Raw genomic sequence first — 19,326 nt, forward strand, 5'->3', positions numbered from 1 at the left:
TGCTCACTTGGGTGATTATCGAGGGGGGATTTTTTACATAGTTGAAATAAAGATGAAAAAATAAAATAAAATCCCATAAAATAACAAAAATTAAGGCATAAAAATTGTGTCTACATTAATATTTTCATAGATTTAGTTTTAGCTGCCTTTTTTAATTTCATTTCACTTTCCTTAACCTAGGAAAATGTAAGAGGCAGCGTGGGTATAGTTTTTTGTAACCTAACTGGCAATCTAAAATCACGCCGACTAATAATAAGTAGAATTTGGAAGGTCATCTCGATTCCCCCCACGCGGTCAAGTAGGTAATTTAGAGAGCACGACATTCTTTGCAAGGGGTAAAAAATCTGTATCTCCGCTTTCCTGCGCTCTAAAACTCCAAAACCCAAGAAGAAGGGGAAAAGAAACCTCTCCATCTCAATTCACTATCAATGGCTCATTTCAGTTATACTTGCTTTGCCGACTTGTTCATTTTTACTAAGTGAATAATGCATTGTAAATTAATTCACTTAGCACATTTGTTTGTTTACACGTTGACAGTGTAGTGATTTTCACTTGCAATTGCACTGTTTACATGAACAGTACAATGAATTTATTCACTTGCATGCACTATTTATGTGAGCAGTAAAAAATCTAATTTTTTAAAAAATATATTTTATTAAAAAAAAATTAGTGTTTAACATTATTCAATGAAACTGCATAAATCAAAAGGATCGCATGATGGCGTAGCCTTTGCAGAATTTGATCGTAATTCCAATTTTATTCCTGATGATATTTTACCTGATTTTGTTGTACGCTAAAAAAACCATTGAAATTGTAGTCCTTGTCGAATGAATTTCGTACGTAATGAAATTATAGATAGTTTAATGAAACAATATATTTTTTTACATAAAGTATTATTTATTTCATGATATAATAGCAGTAGTTAAATCTATAATATTTAAATTAAAAATCATCAATATTAATATATATCACCAAATACATTAAATTATTTTTTGTTTAACTTTAATTTTAACCACAATTTTAACCAAACATATATAAATATCAACTCAAAATCAACTAAAAATATTTTTTATAAAATAATTTTTTTCAAACTACAATCACAACAACTATCACAATACCAAACACAAAACTACAGCTCTCTTCCTTCCTCTCTGCCCTCTACAATTTTTCATCATATGCCACCCTTTCTTTCTAAGGGTATATTGCATGCTAAGTAGGGGTGTTCACGGTCCGGTTCGGTCCGGTTTTAACATAAAAATTCAACCGAACCGGAAAATACCATTTCTTGTTAATATAATCGAACCGAAAACCGGTTCAAACCGAACCGGTTTTGTTCGGTTCGGGTCGGTTTTTTAGCCTTAGAAACCAGAAAAACCGAAACTAATTAAATAAAAAAAACTTGGCTGAATCACAATCACTAGACAAACTTGGCCAAATCACATTCAAAAAATCCTTGTTGAAAACTTTGAATCCAAGCTCTTCGGTTGAGATCAATTGAATCAAAATCACTAGATCTATCTTTAAGCCTTGTGCACAGAGGAGAGGGAGAGAGGGAGGGGTAGGGCCACTGGAAAAGGGGAAGGGGGGAGAGAAAGCGGGGAGGGAGGGATGGGGTTGCTGGAAAGGGAAGGGGGAAGGGGGAGGGTGAGCAGCTCAAAAGGTTTTGGGAGGGAGGGAGGGATGGGGTTGCTGGAAGGGGGAAAAGGGAAGGGGGAGGGTGAGTGGGGTGGAAAGGTTTTGGGGAAAAGGGAAGGGGGATGGTGAGTGGGCTGGAAAGGTTACGGGGGAAAGGGAAGGGGGAGGGTGAGTGGGGTGGAAAGATTTTGGGGAAAAGGGAAGGTTTTGGGGAAAATCTATTTTGTTTTAGATTTAATTAAACCGGTTCGGTTTGGTCCGGTTCAATCGGTTTAAGCTTTTTAAAACCGGAATCGAACCGGACCGGGTGGTTTTTTAAAATTTTTAATCGGTTTATTCGGTTTTTTTTATTAGTTCGGTTTTTTCGGTTAATGTTTTTTCGGTTTAATCGGTTGATCGGTTTTTTTGAACACCCCCAATGCTAAGTACATTATTACTACTAGTTAGCTTGTAGCCGTTACCAATGAGAGAATGGCTGGTAAAACCTTGAAGCTCATATTCCATGATTGAATAGTTTAATCTTGGAATATATATATATATATATATATATATATATATATATATATATAGAGAGAGAGAGAGAGAGAGAGAGATGAGGTGTGTGTGTATTATTAAGAAATTGATTTGTCTAGCTATATATCCAATTAACGAGAATGAGAACCCAGTATAGCAACACCAGTCTAGTCACAAAAAATCACATCCACAGTATTATAGTAAATTGCACAATATAAAATGTATATAATTATAAAAAGGTAATAGATTTACTTTTATGTTTTAATCTCTACGTTAATTATTAAAGACTGCTCTATATATATAAATAATAAATATTGATTAACTAATTGATTAAACCTTTTATTACTCTCAACTTACAAACTTTCATATTGCTTAAACATTAATTAATTAATTAATATTTTTTTTTGTTGCAAACTCAAATCTTCTTTACAGAGAGACACTTTAAATAATTAACGATGCATAAATTATTAATAACTATATAGTACATTATTACTATTAAATATTAATTATTGATGGCACGCCTGGTAGTGTTCAGCTCACCATGTCTGCTCTAGTAGCCATTTCGTTGCTACCCTGAGCTGCACTAGGAGCAGCGACAGCTGGTAGCAAGAAGAGAAAAAGAAGGGGAGGAATTTATGATTCTACCCTTGGTGTTTTTTTAGGTTTTTGGGATTTAATATATAGATATACCCTGGTGCAATTTATTACTTATTGCTAGCTGGCTTTTGGGATAGAATTACAATTTTGCCCCTATTTATATAAAATGTTGATTTTATAATTTAATATTGAAACACAAATTAATTTAAATGTGAAATTAATTTTTCTAATAGGATTAGGATTGAATTAAAATGTTTATTTCAAAATTTTCTGTGTTTTATAATATCCTAATTGAATTAGGATTTAATTAAAAAGTTTTAATTTAATAATATTTAGAATAAAATAGTTTTCCATATTAAAGAGAGTTTTTTATTCCATAAAATATTATTTAATAGTTTTTAAAATAGTTTAGGATGCTAATAATAATTTTAATATGATTAATTTTCTTTTAAAATTTTGAAGAGAAAAATCAAAGAAAATTTATATTAAATAAAATTTATTATGTTTGGAAAATTATCAAATTGGATTTGATTTAATATTTCTAAATGTTAGAAATATTATTTTAAAAATTGCACATAAAACCAACAATTAGAATTGAAGCGTGCAATAATTTTATTATGCATATTAATATGTTATTATGCATGATGGATGATTATGGACATTAACGACCAATGTGATTGTGCTTTTGTTTTTTTTATGGTTGAATTATTGTAATTTTTATTAAATGGGGCTCATGTGTCTTACCTTTTCTCTCACTACCAGAAAATTGATAAATACATACAGAAATACTGACGAAATGTTTCTGTCGGTAAATTGCAGTGAATTTTACCGATCAAAATATTTCATCGGTATTTACCTAGAGAATTACAAGGGGAAAAATAATTAAAACAAAATCAAAAAGTACAATGACATGTCATTTATACCAATGAAATTACTGACATTTTTAATTCCATTGGTAAACTCGTTGGTAAATTATTCACATCTCCCTGACATTGTTCGTTATGTTAATTACCAATGAAATTACCAACATAAGTTTTCATCATTATTTTTCAGAGAACTCTGGAATTGTTCATTTCTTAATTGAACTATTAATTACTATTCTTTACAAATTAAATCACTAACAGATTGAAAAGTCGATGTTATTTGGCAGGTTTTTGAAATTTTTTTTTACTAAATTGTGTGTTTAAATTAAATATTATTGATGAAATCATCGACAGATTGAAAAGTTATTGATGATATTTGACGGTTTCTAAAATTTTGCAATTAAATATTATAGATGAAATCATTGACGAAATGGTTAAAAATAGTAATATTTAATTATTTATTGTTAAAATGCCTCAATAAAAAGACTAGAGTCCCAAAAAAACCAAAAACAACACAAAAACCCAGAACAGAGAGACAAAAAACGAAAGAAAGAAAAAAAGATTGAACAGAGCAGACACAGAACGAAAGACGAAAAAAAAACAGAGGACGAGCAGAAAACAATAAAGAAGAGAGACAATTGGGCTTCCTTTCAGAACTTCAACCAAAAAATGTATGTTGTCTTTTAAGCAGCAGATTGCTTGAACCAAACCAGCAACGAAGGAGAATCCCAGGAGAAGAAAAACAGAGAAAAGGAAGAGAAAAGAAACGCAGAGAGAACACGAGAGAGATAGCAGGAGAAGAAAATTCAGAAAGGCAGGGAAAGAGAGAATAAAAGATCTGAGGGGAAGGGAAGCTAGAACCAGAACAGTGAACGGAGCCTTTCTTCAGAATCTCAGAACTAGGCGAACCCCAGCGACCAACATTCCCCAGTTGAGTTCTTCTCTTTCCCACTTTACTTTTTAATTCATTTTTATTGTTGCATGCAAATTTTATTTCATTCGTTATTGTGCATGCACGTGAGAGTTGATTCACGCGTGCTTGTAGCCGTTACCAATGAGAGAATGGCCGCTAAAACCTTGAGGCCATTACCTCATGTTTGTGACCCAAAGGTCACGACGATAGAGGAGTTCAAGACTCTTAAAATATTTCTAAATCTTGATGACTTTGTTAGTTCACTAATGATACACGAAAGGAAGCTCGAGGATCTTGAGAGTTTTTACAGTAAAGAAAATGAGATCCTCAATTCTACATGTTGGTTATTACGTCAGGTTTAGTCCGCTCGTAATAGATGAATCTAGTTCAAGTTTTTAAAATAATTACTAAAATAATTATGAAATTTACTATTCTCAATATTGTATTTTTTAAAGTTTTTTTAAGATAATTGGTTGTTTATTGTGAACTGCATATTTTATGTAATTTAAGTTTTAATTACATTATATATATATATATATATATATATATATAATTTTACACTCATTTAAATCTCCAATAATAATTAGACCATACAAATGGAAATTGATTAAGTGTTTAACATTCTTTTCATTTCTATTGTATGTGTTAGATTATTTTTTGTTTTAATTTAGAATGTAGTGATAATATATATCATTTATATTATACTAAATACTAATATTCGTAATTGGTGTCAATAGCGTTTAACATGGCTTCATCTAAGAGTATTATTGTTGATTTGAACCATGGAGACAAACGAAGTGAAAAAGAATTACGATGTTTGGTATCATAAAATTGAGTATCTCCTGAAAGAACAAGAAATGTTAGAAACAATTACACAACCGATGACTGAACCTGAGTAAGGAAACACTGTTCAACACAGGCTTGGGATGGAAGCATATCAAACCTATAAACACAAGGATTGTGTAGCTCACATTTTGATGTTGAGTGTCGCGGGGGCGCGAGCGCCGACGCGACATCGTCTAGCGAGGATGCAGGCTTCTTGTCATGCCTCCTATGTAAGGTGTTGTGAAGGGTTTTTTGGATTTAATCATAAAATTATGATTAATGTTTAGGAGTCACCACCTAATATTATGGTTACTAGGATCCTATGGTCTGCGAGAGTCTGGGTAAGGGATTGGTTGTCTAAGGGGAAGACGCATTACCCCTAGTGCACCCTACCTAAGGTAAGTTGTATTGTCGTTTGATTGTTTTTTTTCTAAGTCGGGTTTTTATTAGTTGGTATTTTCTAAGGTTCAAGGCTGATCTCTTTTCATGAGAAAGTCTCTATCTTATTGGGTTAAATCCTAACCGTTCTAAAGTTTCAATTTTAACATCGCATTTTTACACTTTGTATCTTTAATACCTGAGGGTGTACTTTATCGTGTAATTTTACACCCCACAAATATTAAAATCTACATTTAGACCCTAAAAAAAACTAGAAAAATATTTTTTGATATTTTGGTCAAACCCTAATGGATGATCATAAACTGGTTATGATATCCAATTTTTGGATGTTCAAAACATGAGAAACAATTTTTTTTTTTTTTTTTTTTATGAAAATATGCTTTGAAAAATTTTAGGATTTGGCCGTATGCATGAATATATATATATATATATATAATATATATATATATATATATATATATATATATATATATATATATATATTCATATTTGTTTTTAAAAGGGGGAATTGATTTAAAAGTTTTTGAGATTTTTTTTTGAAAAGGTTTTAATTTTATTTTTTTGAAATATTTTGGAGAAAACCGGGTATTTTAATATTGAATTTGTATTTTACAGTGTAAATATACAACCTGATATTATGTAAAATTGTTATAAAAATATTTGAGAAAATCACAATTTTTTTTGAAAGGATTTTTTTATTTTTTTTTGAAAATTTTTGATTTTTTTATATATATTGTAATATTATATATTATTATAAATAAATATATATAGTAAATATACATGGGCTAGGCCAAGCCTAAGAACTTTGGGTTGGGCCAATATCGGCACAACACATCCTTTTCTTTTCTTTTTGGGGTCGGGCCGGACCCAAATGGTCCGGCTCAGGCCCGCATGGTTGTTGGCCCGACCCAACAACTATTCAAGTTAATTATGCTGCATGCAGAACGAGAATTCGTTGTGCATGCAACAACTTAATTGCAGCTACAACGGGGCGGCGCTACCTGACGCCGGAGTGCCTAAATGGAGGCCTGGCTAGTCGAGACGAGGAGAGGCCTGTTTAGGCCGGCATCGACGTCGATAGGTTGTCATTCCGACTGAATTATTCACATGGAGTTGTAGAGTAACTATAGGGGATCACTTTCGTGCAAGCTTTGTCAAATTTGGTGGACGTTAGGTACATTAAATGCACCTGCAAAGAGGTAACCTGACTAGTTTTACCCGGGTATAAGAAAAAGATAATGAATAGTGACCAGACGACGCGTCGTCCGGTCCCTCTTTTTTTATTATTATATCTCAAAACGACGCCGTTTTAGGTTTGAATTAGGGATTTAAATTGATTTTCAATTTAGTCCTCCATCTTTCAATTGCTTTCAATGAAGCCTTTAATTGACCATAAACTTTTGATTTAATGCAATTAAGCCCCTGATGAACTTCAATTGGAACCCCGAAGTTACGTGCCTATTGCAATATAGTCACTGTTCTCGATTTTATGCAATATAATCCCTAATTGACCATTAAACTTTCAATTTTTTTAATTTCACCCCCGGTTTTTGTCAATTGAGCCCCCATAATTTCAATCAATTATTTGGAAAAAATTACATTTGATCTCTTAAAATTTCATTCTTCTCAATTAAGCCCAAATTAGGCTCCCAAACTTAATTTTTCAGCAATTAAGCCCCAAATAAATTTAATTTAACCCATTTAAAGTATAATTAAGTCCTTGGATTTAATTAAGTCCTTGCATTTAATTAAATCCAATAATTCTTAAATAAAATTGGACATAATTCTTAAACATAATTAAATAAAATTGGCCTATTAAAAATTGAATTATGTCATTGGACTTAATTTTTATGCAAATTCATCCAATAATTATTTAATTTGATCTTGAATTTACATTTTTTCTCCATTTTTGGGCATAATGGGGTACAATTAGGCCTTGAATTTCCTTCAAAAATTGCAACTTGATTTCCCGGCTTGCTTTCTCCATGTTGCCAACCTTTATTTTATTTTTTAATTTTTATTTTGAAAAAAAATATGATTTTTTTAGGAATAACCTAGAATTGGGTTATGACAGTTGTCTCCCTCTTTACAATGCTTATGATCAGTGTTATTAAACCCAGCCCGGCCCGGCGGGTCAACCTGTGACCCGGTGGCTGGACCGGTTCGGGTTTAATAAAAGATTGGTTGTGGCAACAGCCCGGCCAAACCTGGGCGACCCGGCTAGTCGACTTGGGACCCAGGCGAACCTGGACGAGACCCGGGGTTTTTTTTTTTAAAAATGTGGGATAAAAAAAATTTTGGTTTAGATATTTCAACTTAAAATGATAACATAGAATCTTTTCAATGTGGGGTTTGAAGCCCTTTCATATATATACTCTATGTTCACATGAAAAAAATTATATTTTTTCAATGTGGGATTTGAAACCCATTAGTATATATACTCTATGTTCCCAAGGAAAAAATCATGTTTTTTCAATGTGGGATAAAAAACCTTTTGGTTTAAATACTTCAACTTAAAGGGATAACATAGTATTTTTTCAATGTGGGATTTGAAGCCCTTTTATATATATACTCTATGTTCCCATGAAAAAAGTTATGTTTTTTCAATGTGGGATAAAAAACTTTTTGGTTTAAATACTTCAACTTAAAAGGATTACATAGTATCTTTTCAATGTGGGATTTGAAGCCCTTTCATATATATACTCTATGTTCCCATAAAAAATTTATGTTTTTTCATTGTGGGATTTGAAACTCATTAGTATATATACTCTATATTACCAAAGAAAAAAGTTATGTTTTTTCAATGTGGGATAAAAAACTTTTTTAATTTAAATACTTTAACTTAAAAGCTTAACATAATATCTTTTTAATATGGGATAAAAAACTTTTTAAAATATTATTTTAAACTTCATTATTTATAATATGTATAATCTATATTTACATGCATTTTTTAATATGAAATATTAAAACTTTAATTTTTTTTAATTTTTCTGGGTTAATCCAGGTTGACCCGAGTTGACCCGGGTTGACCCATGAAACCCGAGACCCGGCCCCTTGGCCGGGTCAACCCCCGGGCCGAGTTTAAAAACTATGCTTACGATAGAAAGTCTCATAAGAGACTTTAGATAGTAAGCATTGTAAGGAAGAAAAAGAAGAATGAGAGATGATGGACTCATCATATTGAGAAATGATGAATCTTTTTTAGGGCTAGAAAGCGCACTCAGAGTAAAAACTGGAAGATTTTTTTGAAAATTCAAAGATTTTGAAGTGATTGAATTATCATGGGTGACCTACCTAGAGAAATTAAATTTTTTTTTTTTTGAAGTGGTCTTATTGTAATGGGCAACCTACCAAGGTGAAAAATGCAAAGATTTTTCATAGTGGTCTTGTTGTAATGGGTGACCTGTCCAGGTGAAAAACATGAAGATTTTTCAAAGAGGTGAAAATGTAGAGATTTTTTAAAGTGGTGAAAAATATAAAGATTTTTCAAAGTGGTCTTGTTGTAATGGTCGACTTGTCCAGGTGAAAACACACGAAGATTTATCAAAGTGGTTTTGTTGTAATGGACGATCTGTCTAGGTGAAAAACATGAAATTTTTCAAAGATGTGAAAATTACAAAGATTTTTCAAAGTGGTGAAAATGCAAATATTTTTCAATGCGTAATGATTAGTATTTAAAATTATATTTTTATTAAAATTTTATATTATTATTATTTATTTAAATTATTAATAACTCTTTAACTAAAACATGTTTTGTAATAAGATATCTAATAATATAAGATATATTTAATTTATGGTAAATATTTATCTTAAATGCAGACCTATCACATAAATCCAGAGATTGATTAATGAGTGTAACTACTGAAATTGAGAAGACAAATAGAGGGCTAAACTTAGAAAAGAGATGTTGGTTTAGTCCAAATTGAAACACCATTTAGTTATTGGATCATAACTGGAACTGTAGAACCTGGATTTATGTATGCTCTATATGGATGGAAAGCTAAGACACATGCCTAAAACTTTCATGCGGAGTCCAAGATTCAAAAAAGCCGTTTTCAAGTTTAAATTATAGCAACAACGGAAAAGTCTGAATCTGTCTTGTGGCCCAGACACTGTACAGTGTTCAGTCCATATCTCGAGTTCTAGAAGTCCAAATGCATTGATTCTTTTGTTTTTTTTTGAAAGCTAAGACAATTTCATAGAACTTTCATGACAAAAATCTGTTCAAATTCTAATGTTAGCAATGAAGTTTTGTTCTAACAAGAAAATAAGAATTGTCATCAAGTTAAGATGTGGCCATCCACTCAACAATTAGTCATCAAATCAATAGTTCTAAATTTTGGCCTATAAAAAGAGGCATTTGTCATGCATTTAGGTATATTGGTTGTTCAGATCAAGAACTTGCTCTTGCTCTTTTTCTTTGTATTTTGTAATGTTTAAGTTTTATTCCATTTTATATTTTCCTTAATTGCTTGTTTATGCTTTTCATTTCCTTTACTATACTTATATAATCATGTTCTCCTTTTGTTTATGTATATTCTCTTCTTCGTTATGTTTAGCTAAGTTTATTATGTCAAGGTGAAAAGGTTTCACTAATGGTATTAGGATAAGTATAATATAAACTCAATATGGACTTCAATGATTATATCCTAAACAACTTGCTATTAACATGTCTTATCATTTTTATCTTATTAATTCTTAATACCTTGCTTGTTAAATGATTAATCTAGATTTGTGTTGTATAATACTTGGTACAACAAATGCTTGGCACTTTCATAGCCAACCGTAAGGTATAACCTACACTTGTGCTATGAAAGGAACTTGATTTGTTGTCAACATAAGTTAGCATCATGAATTCCTGATAATATTTAAAAGTTTGGTGTTACTTAAATAAGATAATTAATATGATCATGTTAATAATTTATAATGAGCTATTAATGACAAATCATCCGATTGAAACCTCCTTTGTGTGTGGTTTTGCAATAGTCCGACTGTACGACTTGATCAATGTTAAAAGATCCCAACATACCCTCTTAATTTGAGGGTAATTTTTTTTAATTTACCAAAAATTCAGTAGAGTTTCGTTTATATTTAGGACATCCGAGGTTATCGACTAGAATCAATTTACTCAATCAACCCATCATCACAAAGTCCCATAATTCCGAACCTTATATCAAACATCATAATTCCACCTCATACAATCCACACAATATATATAAGTTCAATATGAACGTAGTCCCCATATCATATCATAAAATTTAAAAGAAAAGGAATACTAATTTGCAAAGAAAGTATTTACAACATAATAAGTGTTAAACATTTCAAAAGGGTTAATTACAAGATAACTAAAATACTACATGCTAAGCTGAATTTTTATAAATATGATTAGTACTTAAAAGTGCATGTTTATCAAGGGTTTATATCATCATTTTGCACTTAAAGTATCAATAACTCATTAACTAAAGCATGTTTTATAATAACAAGTCTAATATTATAAATTACCCTAATATATGGTAAATGTTCATCTTAAATGCAGGCATATCACATAAATCAAAGGATTGATTGATGAATTCAACTACTGAAATTTTGAAGATAAAGAAGGGTGAAGCTTAGAAAAGAGACGTTGGTGCAGTCCAAACTAGAACACTGTTCGGTAATTGGGTCATATCTCGAGTTCTAGATATCCAAATGATCTGAAATTTTTACAGAGATTTGATAAGACATAGGCCTACAACTTTCATTTGGACATCAAGATCTAAGAAGGCCATTTTCAAGTCCAAATTATAGCAACAACGGAGAAGTCCGAATCTGTCCTGCAGCCCAACACTGTTCAGTGTTCATCCCATATCTTGAGTTCTAGAAGTTCAAATGACCTCATCTTTTTTTTTTTTGGAAAGCTAAGAGAGTTTCCTAGAACTTTCATTTGGACATCTGGACCCAGTTCTGATGCTAGCATTTTCGTTTTATTTAGACAAGATGATAAGGATTTTCACTAAGTCAAAAGTTGGCCACCCACTCAACAATGAGTCATCAAAGCAATAATTCCGAATTTTGGCCTATAAAAGGAGGCATTTGCCATGTATTTAGGGGCTTGGTTGTTCAGATCAAGTTCATGCTCTTTATTTTCTCTCTTTATATTTTTGTAATTCTTAAGTTTTGCTTTCATTAATTTCTTGTTTATGCTTTTCATTTCCTTTCCTTTCCTTAGTTAACTTGTATTTTATTTATGTTCTTGTTTTGTTTATTTATGTTTCTCTTCTTCATTATGTTTGGCTAAGTTTATTATGTCAAGGTGAAAAGGTTACATTAATGGTGTAAGAACAAGCATGGTATAAACTCCATATGAACCTTAATGTTTAATATTAACATGTCTTATCTTTTTATCTTACTAATTCTTAATACCTTGCTTGTTAAATGATTAATCTAAATTTGTGTTGTATAATACTTGGTACAACAAATGCTTGGCACTCTCATAGCCCAACCGTATGGTATTACCTACACCTGGGCTATGAAAAGTACCTGATTTGTTGTTAACATCAATTAACATCATGAATTCCTGATAATATTTAAAAGTTTGGTGTTATGTAAATGAGATAATTAATATGATCATGTTAATAATTTATAATGAGATATTAATGACAAATCATCCGAATGGAACCTCCTTCGTGTGTGGTTTCCAAATTGAGTAATAAGAGTTTATATTATACTTGTTTGAAATACCATTGGTGGATCCTCTAACCTTGACATTTATTTTTATCATTGTTTAATCCTTACATTAATCTTCCATCTCAAAGTTCTCATTAATTTCTTCCTCCTCTTCTTTTTATTGTTATTATTATTACTACTACTAATATTACTATTACTATTACTATTATTATTATTATTATTATTATTATTATTATTATTACTATTACTATTACTATTACTATTACTATTACTATTATTATTATTATTATTATTATTTACATTCTTGCTATATTTTATGTATGTTAAGTATGCTCTGTGTTTGATCAAGGATCCTGACATTGTTGGTCTTGCCTTGTTCATTCGCATCAGAAATCTGTTTATATTATATAATATATCTCTTTGATCTTTCCATAAACTCAGTATATAGGATGGAAACCTGTGACCCGATCTTTTAGATCATTCTCAGGTATAACAACGTCACGTATTGAGTATTATTATTATTATTATTATTATTATTATTATTATTATTACTACTACTACTACTGTTATTGTTATTATTATTGTTGTTATTGTTGCTATTATTGTTATTGTTGTGTTGTTATTTATAATTTATACAATTAACCTTTCTATGGTTCGACCCTGGTCTTGCCGAGTTATTTATTACTTCGACACTCCTGCACTTGGGAGAAGACATCAATCTTTTGGTCGTGTCAAGTTTTTGGCGCCGTTGCCGGGGAGGTAATTTCTTGTACAAATCATAGTATTTATTTTGTTTTCTCTTTTCACTTTTCTTGTATCTAACTTTGTTTCTTTTTTTTTTCTTTTTCGTTTCTTTTTCTTTTGTTTTCTTCTTCCTTTTATTCTTTTTCTACACGTGCATGAGTGTTTGGTCACGTACATTAAGTGGTAAACTTTCTTGCAGTAGTATTTGCATGTGACAAGTTCAGATCTTATCTTGTTGGCTCACCTGTTGTTGTTTTTAGTGATCATGCAGCATTGAAATATCTTCTCTCTAAGAAAGATTTTAAGGCTAGATTGGTGCGGTGGATTTTGTTACTTCAAGAATTTGATATCACAATCAAAGACAAGAAAGGCACCGAAAATGTTGTCGCGGATCATTTGTCAAGATTGACAACCGATTCGAGATCTGACATCACACCAATCAATGACTACTTTCCTGATGAATATTTATTTTCTGTCTCTACGATGCCTTGGTTTGCTAATATTGTTAATTTTCTTGTTTCAGGACAATTGCCAGCTCATTGGAGTACCCAAGACAAAAGAAAGTTCTTGAACGAAGTGAAGAACTTTTATTGGGATGACCTTTATTTATTCAAATATTGTCCTGATCAAATATTTCGAAGATGCATTCCTGACAATGAGGTAAGTAGTGTCATTAAATTTTGTCATTCTGAGGCATGTGGGGGTCATTTCTCATCAAGAAAGACAAGTGCAAAAATCTTACAAAGTGAATTTTACTGGCCCACCATGTTCAAAGACTCACATGCATTCTGCAAGACTTGTGAAAATTGTCAAAAGTTGGGATCTATTTCAAAACGTCACATGATGCCTTTAAATCCTATTCTTGTCATTGAGATCTTTGATTGTTGGGGTATAGATTTTATGGGTCCATTTCCTCCATCATTTGGTTTCTTGTATATATTGGTCGCAGTAGATTATGTTTCAAAATGGATAGAGGCAATTCCAAGTAGAACCAATGATCACAAAACAGTGATAAAATTTTTGAAAGAAAACATTTTAAGTCGATTCGGAATCCCTCGAGCCATGATAAGTGATGGTGGAACACATTTCTGCAACAAGCCATTTGAATCTTTAATGAAGAAATATGGAATCACACACAAAGTTGCCATCCCTTATCACCCTCAGACGAGTGGACAGGTAGAACTTGCTAATAGGGAGATCAAACAAATCTTGGAGAAAACGGTGAACCCTAATCGGAAAGACTGGTCTTTAAGACTTAATGATGCACTTTGGGCTTATCGAACTGCATATAAAACATCATTAGGTATGTCACCTTATAGACTAGTCTATGGAAAACCTTGTCACTTGCCTGTGGAAATTGAACATAAAGCTTATTGGGCTATTAAAGCTTTCAATTCAAACATTGATGATGCTAGTCAGCTGCGAAAATTGCAAATAAATGAGCTTGAGGAAATAAGAAATGATGCATATGACAATTCAAGAATTCATAAAGCAAGAATCAAAGAGTTTCATGACAAGAAATTACTGAGAAAAACATTCAATGTTGGTCAAAAAGTCTTGCTTTATAATTCTCGACTCCATTTATTTCCTGGAAAACTAAGATCAAGATGGAGTGGTCCTTTTATTGTGAAACATGTGTATCCATATGGGGCTTGTGATATCGAAAATCCAAAGAATGGTAATGTTTTCAAGGTAAATGGCCATCGTTTAAAAGTTTATTTTGACAATTTTTCAGTTGAAAATGACTATTGAATTGGGTGATCCTGTATATAAAGATTGATTTTTTTTTTCTCACATTGTTTTTGTGTGACTTTTGTTTTGCTAGTCTCTCACCCCGGTCAAATGGCGGATAACGGTACTCCGTGACTTTTAAGTTGGTTCTTTCAGTTTCCCATGATAACTGATATTTGTGTATATAATTGTGCAATTCTCTGCTCTTTCTTCTTTCTTTGAATCTCTCCCCCAATTCTCAGTTGAAAATGGACACCACTCTTGAAAAATTGAAAAAGTATTTTCCCGCTCTGCCTCAGAATGCGATTACAAAAATTTACCGTGCTAGATGTGCAAGATTGAGGTTGTTAATGAACCATGGAATTCCTGAAGATATTCGCTGGCTGATTGAAGCAAAGGTCCGATTATCAGGTGAGTCCTCCAATTCTTTCATTTCATACATGCCTGGAACATGTAAAAGCACTTTTGCGAAGAAACGTCGTGCAAAACGACTAAAAGTCTGTCACCGATGTGCCAGATGGACTTGTAATGCGACATGTCGTTCTTTAGGAATGGTATCTGTAAACCGTGAAGATAAAATACAATTCATTAAGGATGGCCTGAGTAAGGGGTCTTTAGATAATCTTCTATTGACTCTTGAGACGCACCCTAGTGGAGATGTGCATCGTGCAATTTATGATTTATGGCCCCAATTCCATAAAGAACATGCTCGACTTAGTCTTGGGAATCTGACTAAAAAAGATCCTGTTTGCCAGTTTTTAAGAAAACTGGATGGGAAGCCTATCCCCGACCCATAGAGGGCGTTTAAGCCGTTCTTGGACGTAAAACCAAGGGAAGATGTGAGCCATAATCACAACTACCTGTACATATATATGCTTTTTCAAAATAAATAATTAATAAAGAGAGAGAGAGTGTGTGTGTGTCTGTGTGTGTGTGAGACTACAGTTGGCCTACATATAGGTGGTATGATTGCATTTTCAATTTCTCATCTATAAATTCTTCTCTTCCTTCCTTTTATTTCTACTCAACCCATACATTCATCAAATACAGACGTGTGTAGAAATGACAGGTTCCTCAAGTAATCACATAAACAAAATTTGTGTTTTTGGTGGATCCAGTCCCAGGAAAGAAAAAGAGTTTTTAGAATTAACAAATCATCTTGTTCAGGTACTAGCTGAGCGAAAGATTCATTTAGTGTATGGAGGAGGTAGTCGTGGGTTAATGGGGGGAGTGTCAATAGTTGCATTTTTAGGAGGTAGTCAAGTTTTGGGGGTAGTCCCCAAAGCTTTAGCACAAGGGGACATCATTGAAAAAACAATTGGAGAGGAATTACAGGTCCCCACAATGTCTGATCGACTGAATGCAATGTTTAACCATGCTGATACCTTCATTGCCTTACCAGGTGGTCTGGGCACATTGGAAGAGATCTTTCATATTTCCTCTTAGGCCCAACTGCACATTCACCATAAACCCATAGGTTTGTTAAATGTTAATGGTTTTTATGATAAGTTGTTGTCTTTTCTTGATCATGCTGTGGAACAGGAATTTCTAACATCTTCAGCACGACAAATCATAATCTCTGCTGGTACTGCTGAACAATTGATTGACCAACTACAATCTTTCATCCCTGTAATTAATCCCTCAATGAGTCGCATAAATTGGTCAACTCAGGAAAGCCGTAAAAAGCTTAGATTGGATTTGAGCCTTCGTTTGTAAAAACTTTGTGTCTTTTGGTTTTATTATTGTGTTTTGTTGTTTCTTCTATTTGTTTAAGTGTGTTTCAGGTTTGTCAGTGTTCGTTATTTCAGGTGATGTCTTCTATACTCTATCTTTCTACCTTAAAACATTGAGGACAATGTCTCATTTTGGTTGGGGGGAAAGGGTAGTAGTAAAAAAAAAAAAAAACTGTGTTTTCTATTTCATAAACTATTTGCAAAACTGTTGTTGCTAGGATGGCAGAGTAAAAGGAGTTCTTTTGTTAAAGTGACTCTTGAGACGCATCTTAGTAAACATTCTTAACAAGGTCTATCAGAATACTTCTTGAAATATCTAAGTTTACAAACTCTCATATTGTTAACACTTGATTCTGCTCATATGCTCATTTAACAAGTATTCTTAAATCTTCATTTTCACACACACGCGCTTTAACATATGATTGTGGGTTGCACATTGGATTATTACATTATTTATGTTCTTTTGTTAAAGGTAACAACTAAGGGAAAGGGATAGTACATAATTTGCATAAAAAAAAAGAAAAAAAAAGAGAAAAAAAAATTGTGATAATAATGATGAATAAAAACGTAGATAAGTTTGGTTTCGTAGCCTCCCTAACCTAAGCAATTAAGCCCGAAGGGGTGTTTTAACACTTAATACCCTAAAGTCAACTGACTTGGGAGCTATTGGCCCAAAGCTTGTTACATGGGTTAAGGAGAAAAGCTTAAGGGAATCAAACATTGCACTATCTACATATTAGTATCTGCAACCCGAGTTGCTAAGCTCGTAGAGGTGTCTCAACACCTAATGCCCTAAGACCAACTGGTATGGGAGTCATTAGCCTAAAGCTCGTTACATGGGTTAAAGATGCATTGTGTTTTAAGTTGTATGTGTAAATAGAAAAAAAAGAAAAAAAAAGAAGAAAAATAATCCCAACCCAAGGAAGTTAACCTTAAACATTAGAACATCATATTGTTTTCTTCCAACAATAGCCCCATCATATATGTTTTCATACATTGAGCACATAAAAAGAAGATTTATTAATATCTTGTTTAAGAAATATGAAGCAGAAATGAGAGTTTGTTTATCTGGATAGATTAATGGAAGTTGAATGATGAATGCCTTGCTTTGTGTAACTTGCAAATTGTTTTTCTATTTTAACGCTTTGATTACTAGGGACTAGTAATAAGCTGGTTGGGGGGTGTGATTAGTACTTAAAAGTGCATGTTTATCAAGGGTTTATATCATCATTTTGCACTTAAAGTATCAATAACTCATTAACTAAAGCATGTTTTATAATAACAAGTCTAATATTATAAATTACCCTAATATATGGTAAATGTTCATCTTAAATGCAGGCATATCACATAAATCAAAGGATTGATTGATGAATTCAACTACTGAAATTTTGAAGATAAAGAAGGGTGAAGCTTAGAAAAGAGACGTTGGTGCAGTCCAAACTAGAACACTGTTCGGTAATTGGGTCATATCTCGAGTTCTAGATATCCAAATGATCTGAAATTTTTACAGAGATTTGATAAGACATAGGCCTACAACTTTCATTTGGACATCAAGATCTAAGAAGGCCATTTTCAAGTCCAAATTATAGCAACAACGGAGAAGTCCGAATCTGTCCTGCAGCCCAACACTGTTCAGTGTTCATCCCATATCTTGAGTTCTAGAAGTTCAAATGACCTCATCTTTTTTTTTTTTTGGAAAGCTAAGAGAGTTTCCTAGAACTTTCATTTGGACATCTGGACCCAGTTCTGATGCTAGCATTTTCGTTTTATTTAGACAAGATGATAAGGATTTTCACTAAGTCAAAAGTTGGCCACCCACTCAACAATGAGTCATCAAAGCAATAATTCCGAATTTTGGCCTATAAAAGGAGGCATTTGCCATGTATTTAGGGGCTTGGTTGTTCAGATCAAGTTCATGCTCTTTATTTTCTCTCTTTATATTTTTGTAATTCTTAAGTTTTGCTTTCATTAATTTCTTGTTTATGCTTTTCATTTCCTTTCCTTTCCTTAGTTAACTTGTATTTTATTTATGTTCTTGTTTTGTTTATTTATGTTTCTCTTCTTCATTATGTTTGGCTAAGTTTATTATGTCAAGGTGAAAAGGTTACATTAATGGTGTAAGAACAAGCATGGTATAAACTCCATATGAACCTTAATGTTTAATATTAACATGTCTTATCTTTTTATCTTACTAATTCTTAATACCTTGCTTGTTAAATGATTAATCTAAATTTGTGTTGTATAATACTTGGTACAACAAATGCTTGGCACTCTCATAGCCCAACCGTATGGTATTACCTACACCTGGGCTATGAAAAGTACCTGATTTGTTGTTAACATCAATTAACATCATGAATTCCTGATAATATTTAAAAGTTTGGTGTTATGTAAATGAGATAATTAATATGATCATGTTAATAATTTATAATGAGATATTAATGACAAATCATCCGAATGGAACCTCCTTCGTGTGTGGTTTCCAAATTGAGTAATAAGAGTTTATATTATACTTGTTTGAAATACCATTGGTGGATCCTCTAACCTTGACATTTATTTTTATCATTGTTTAATCCTTACATTAATCTTCCATCTCAAAGTTCTCATTAATTTCTTCCTCCTCTTCTTTTTATTGTTATTATTATTATTATTATTATTTATTATTATTATTATTATTATTTATTATTATTTACATTCTTGCTATATTTTA

General features: G+C 32.0%; 1 protein-coding gene across 1 annotated transcript in view; it reads left to right on the forward strand.

The window, feature by feature from the left end:
- Positions 1-15,683, forward strand: part of LOC140954570 (uncharacterized) — a 93,696-nt gene extending 78,013 nt beyond the window's left edge. The window contains exons 7-9 of the mRNA XM_073404616.1: positions 13,400-13,646; positions 13,679-13,731; positions 15,280-15,683. Coding sequence (XP_073260717.1) covers positions 13,400-13,646; positions 13,679-13,731; positions 15,280-15,683 — 704 coding nt within the window. The remainder of the gene's footprint in view (positions 1-13,399; positions 13,647-13,678; positions 13,732-15,279) is intronic.
- The last annotated feature ends 3,643 nt before the right edge of the window (positions 15,684-19,326 follow it).

The sequence above is a fragment of the Populus alba genome, chromosome 14 (genome assembly GCF_005239225.2).
Source record: "Populus alba chromosome 14, ASM523922v2, whole genome shotgun sequence".
Lineage (NCBI taxonomy): Eukaryota > Viridiplantae > Streptophyta > Magnoliopsida > Malpighiales > Salicaceae > Populus > Populus alba.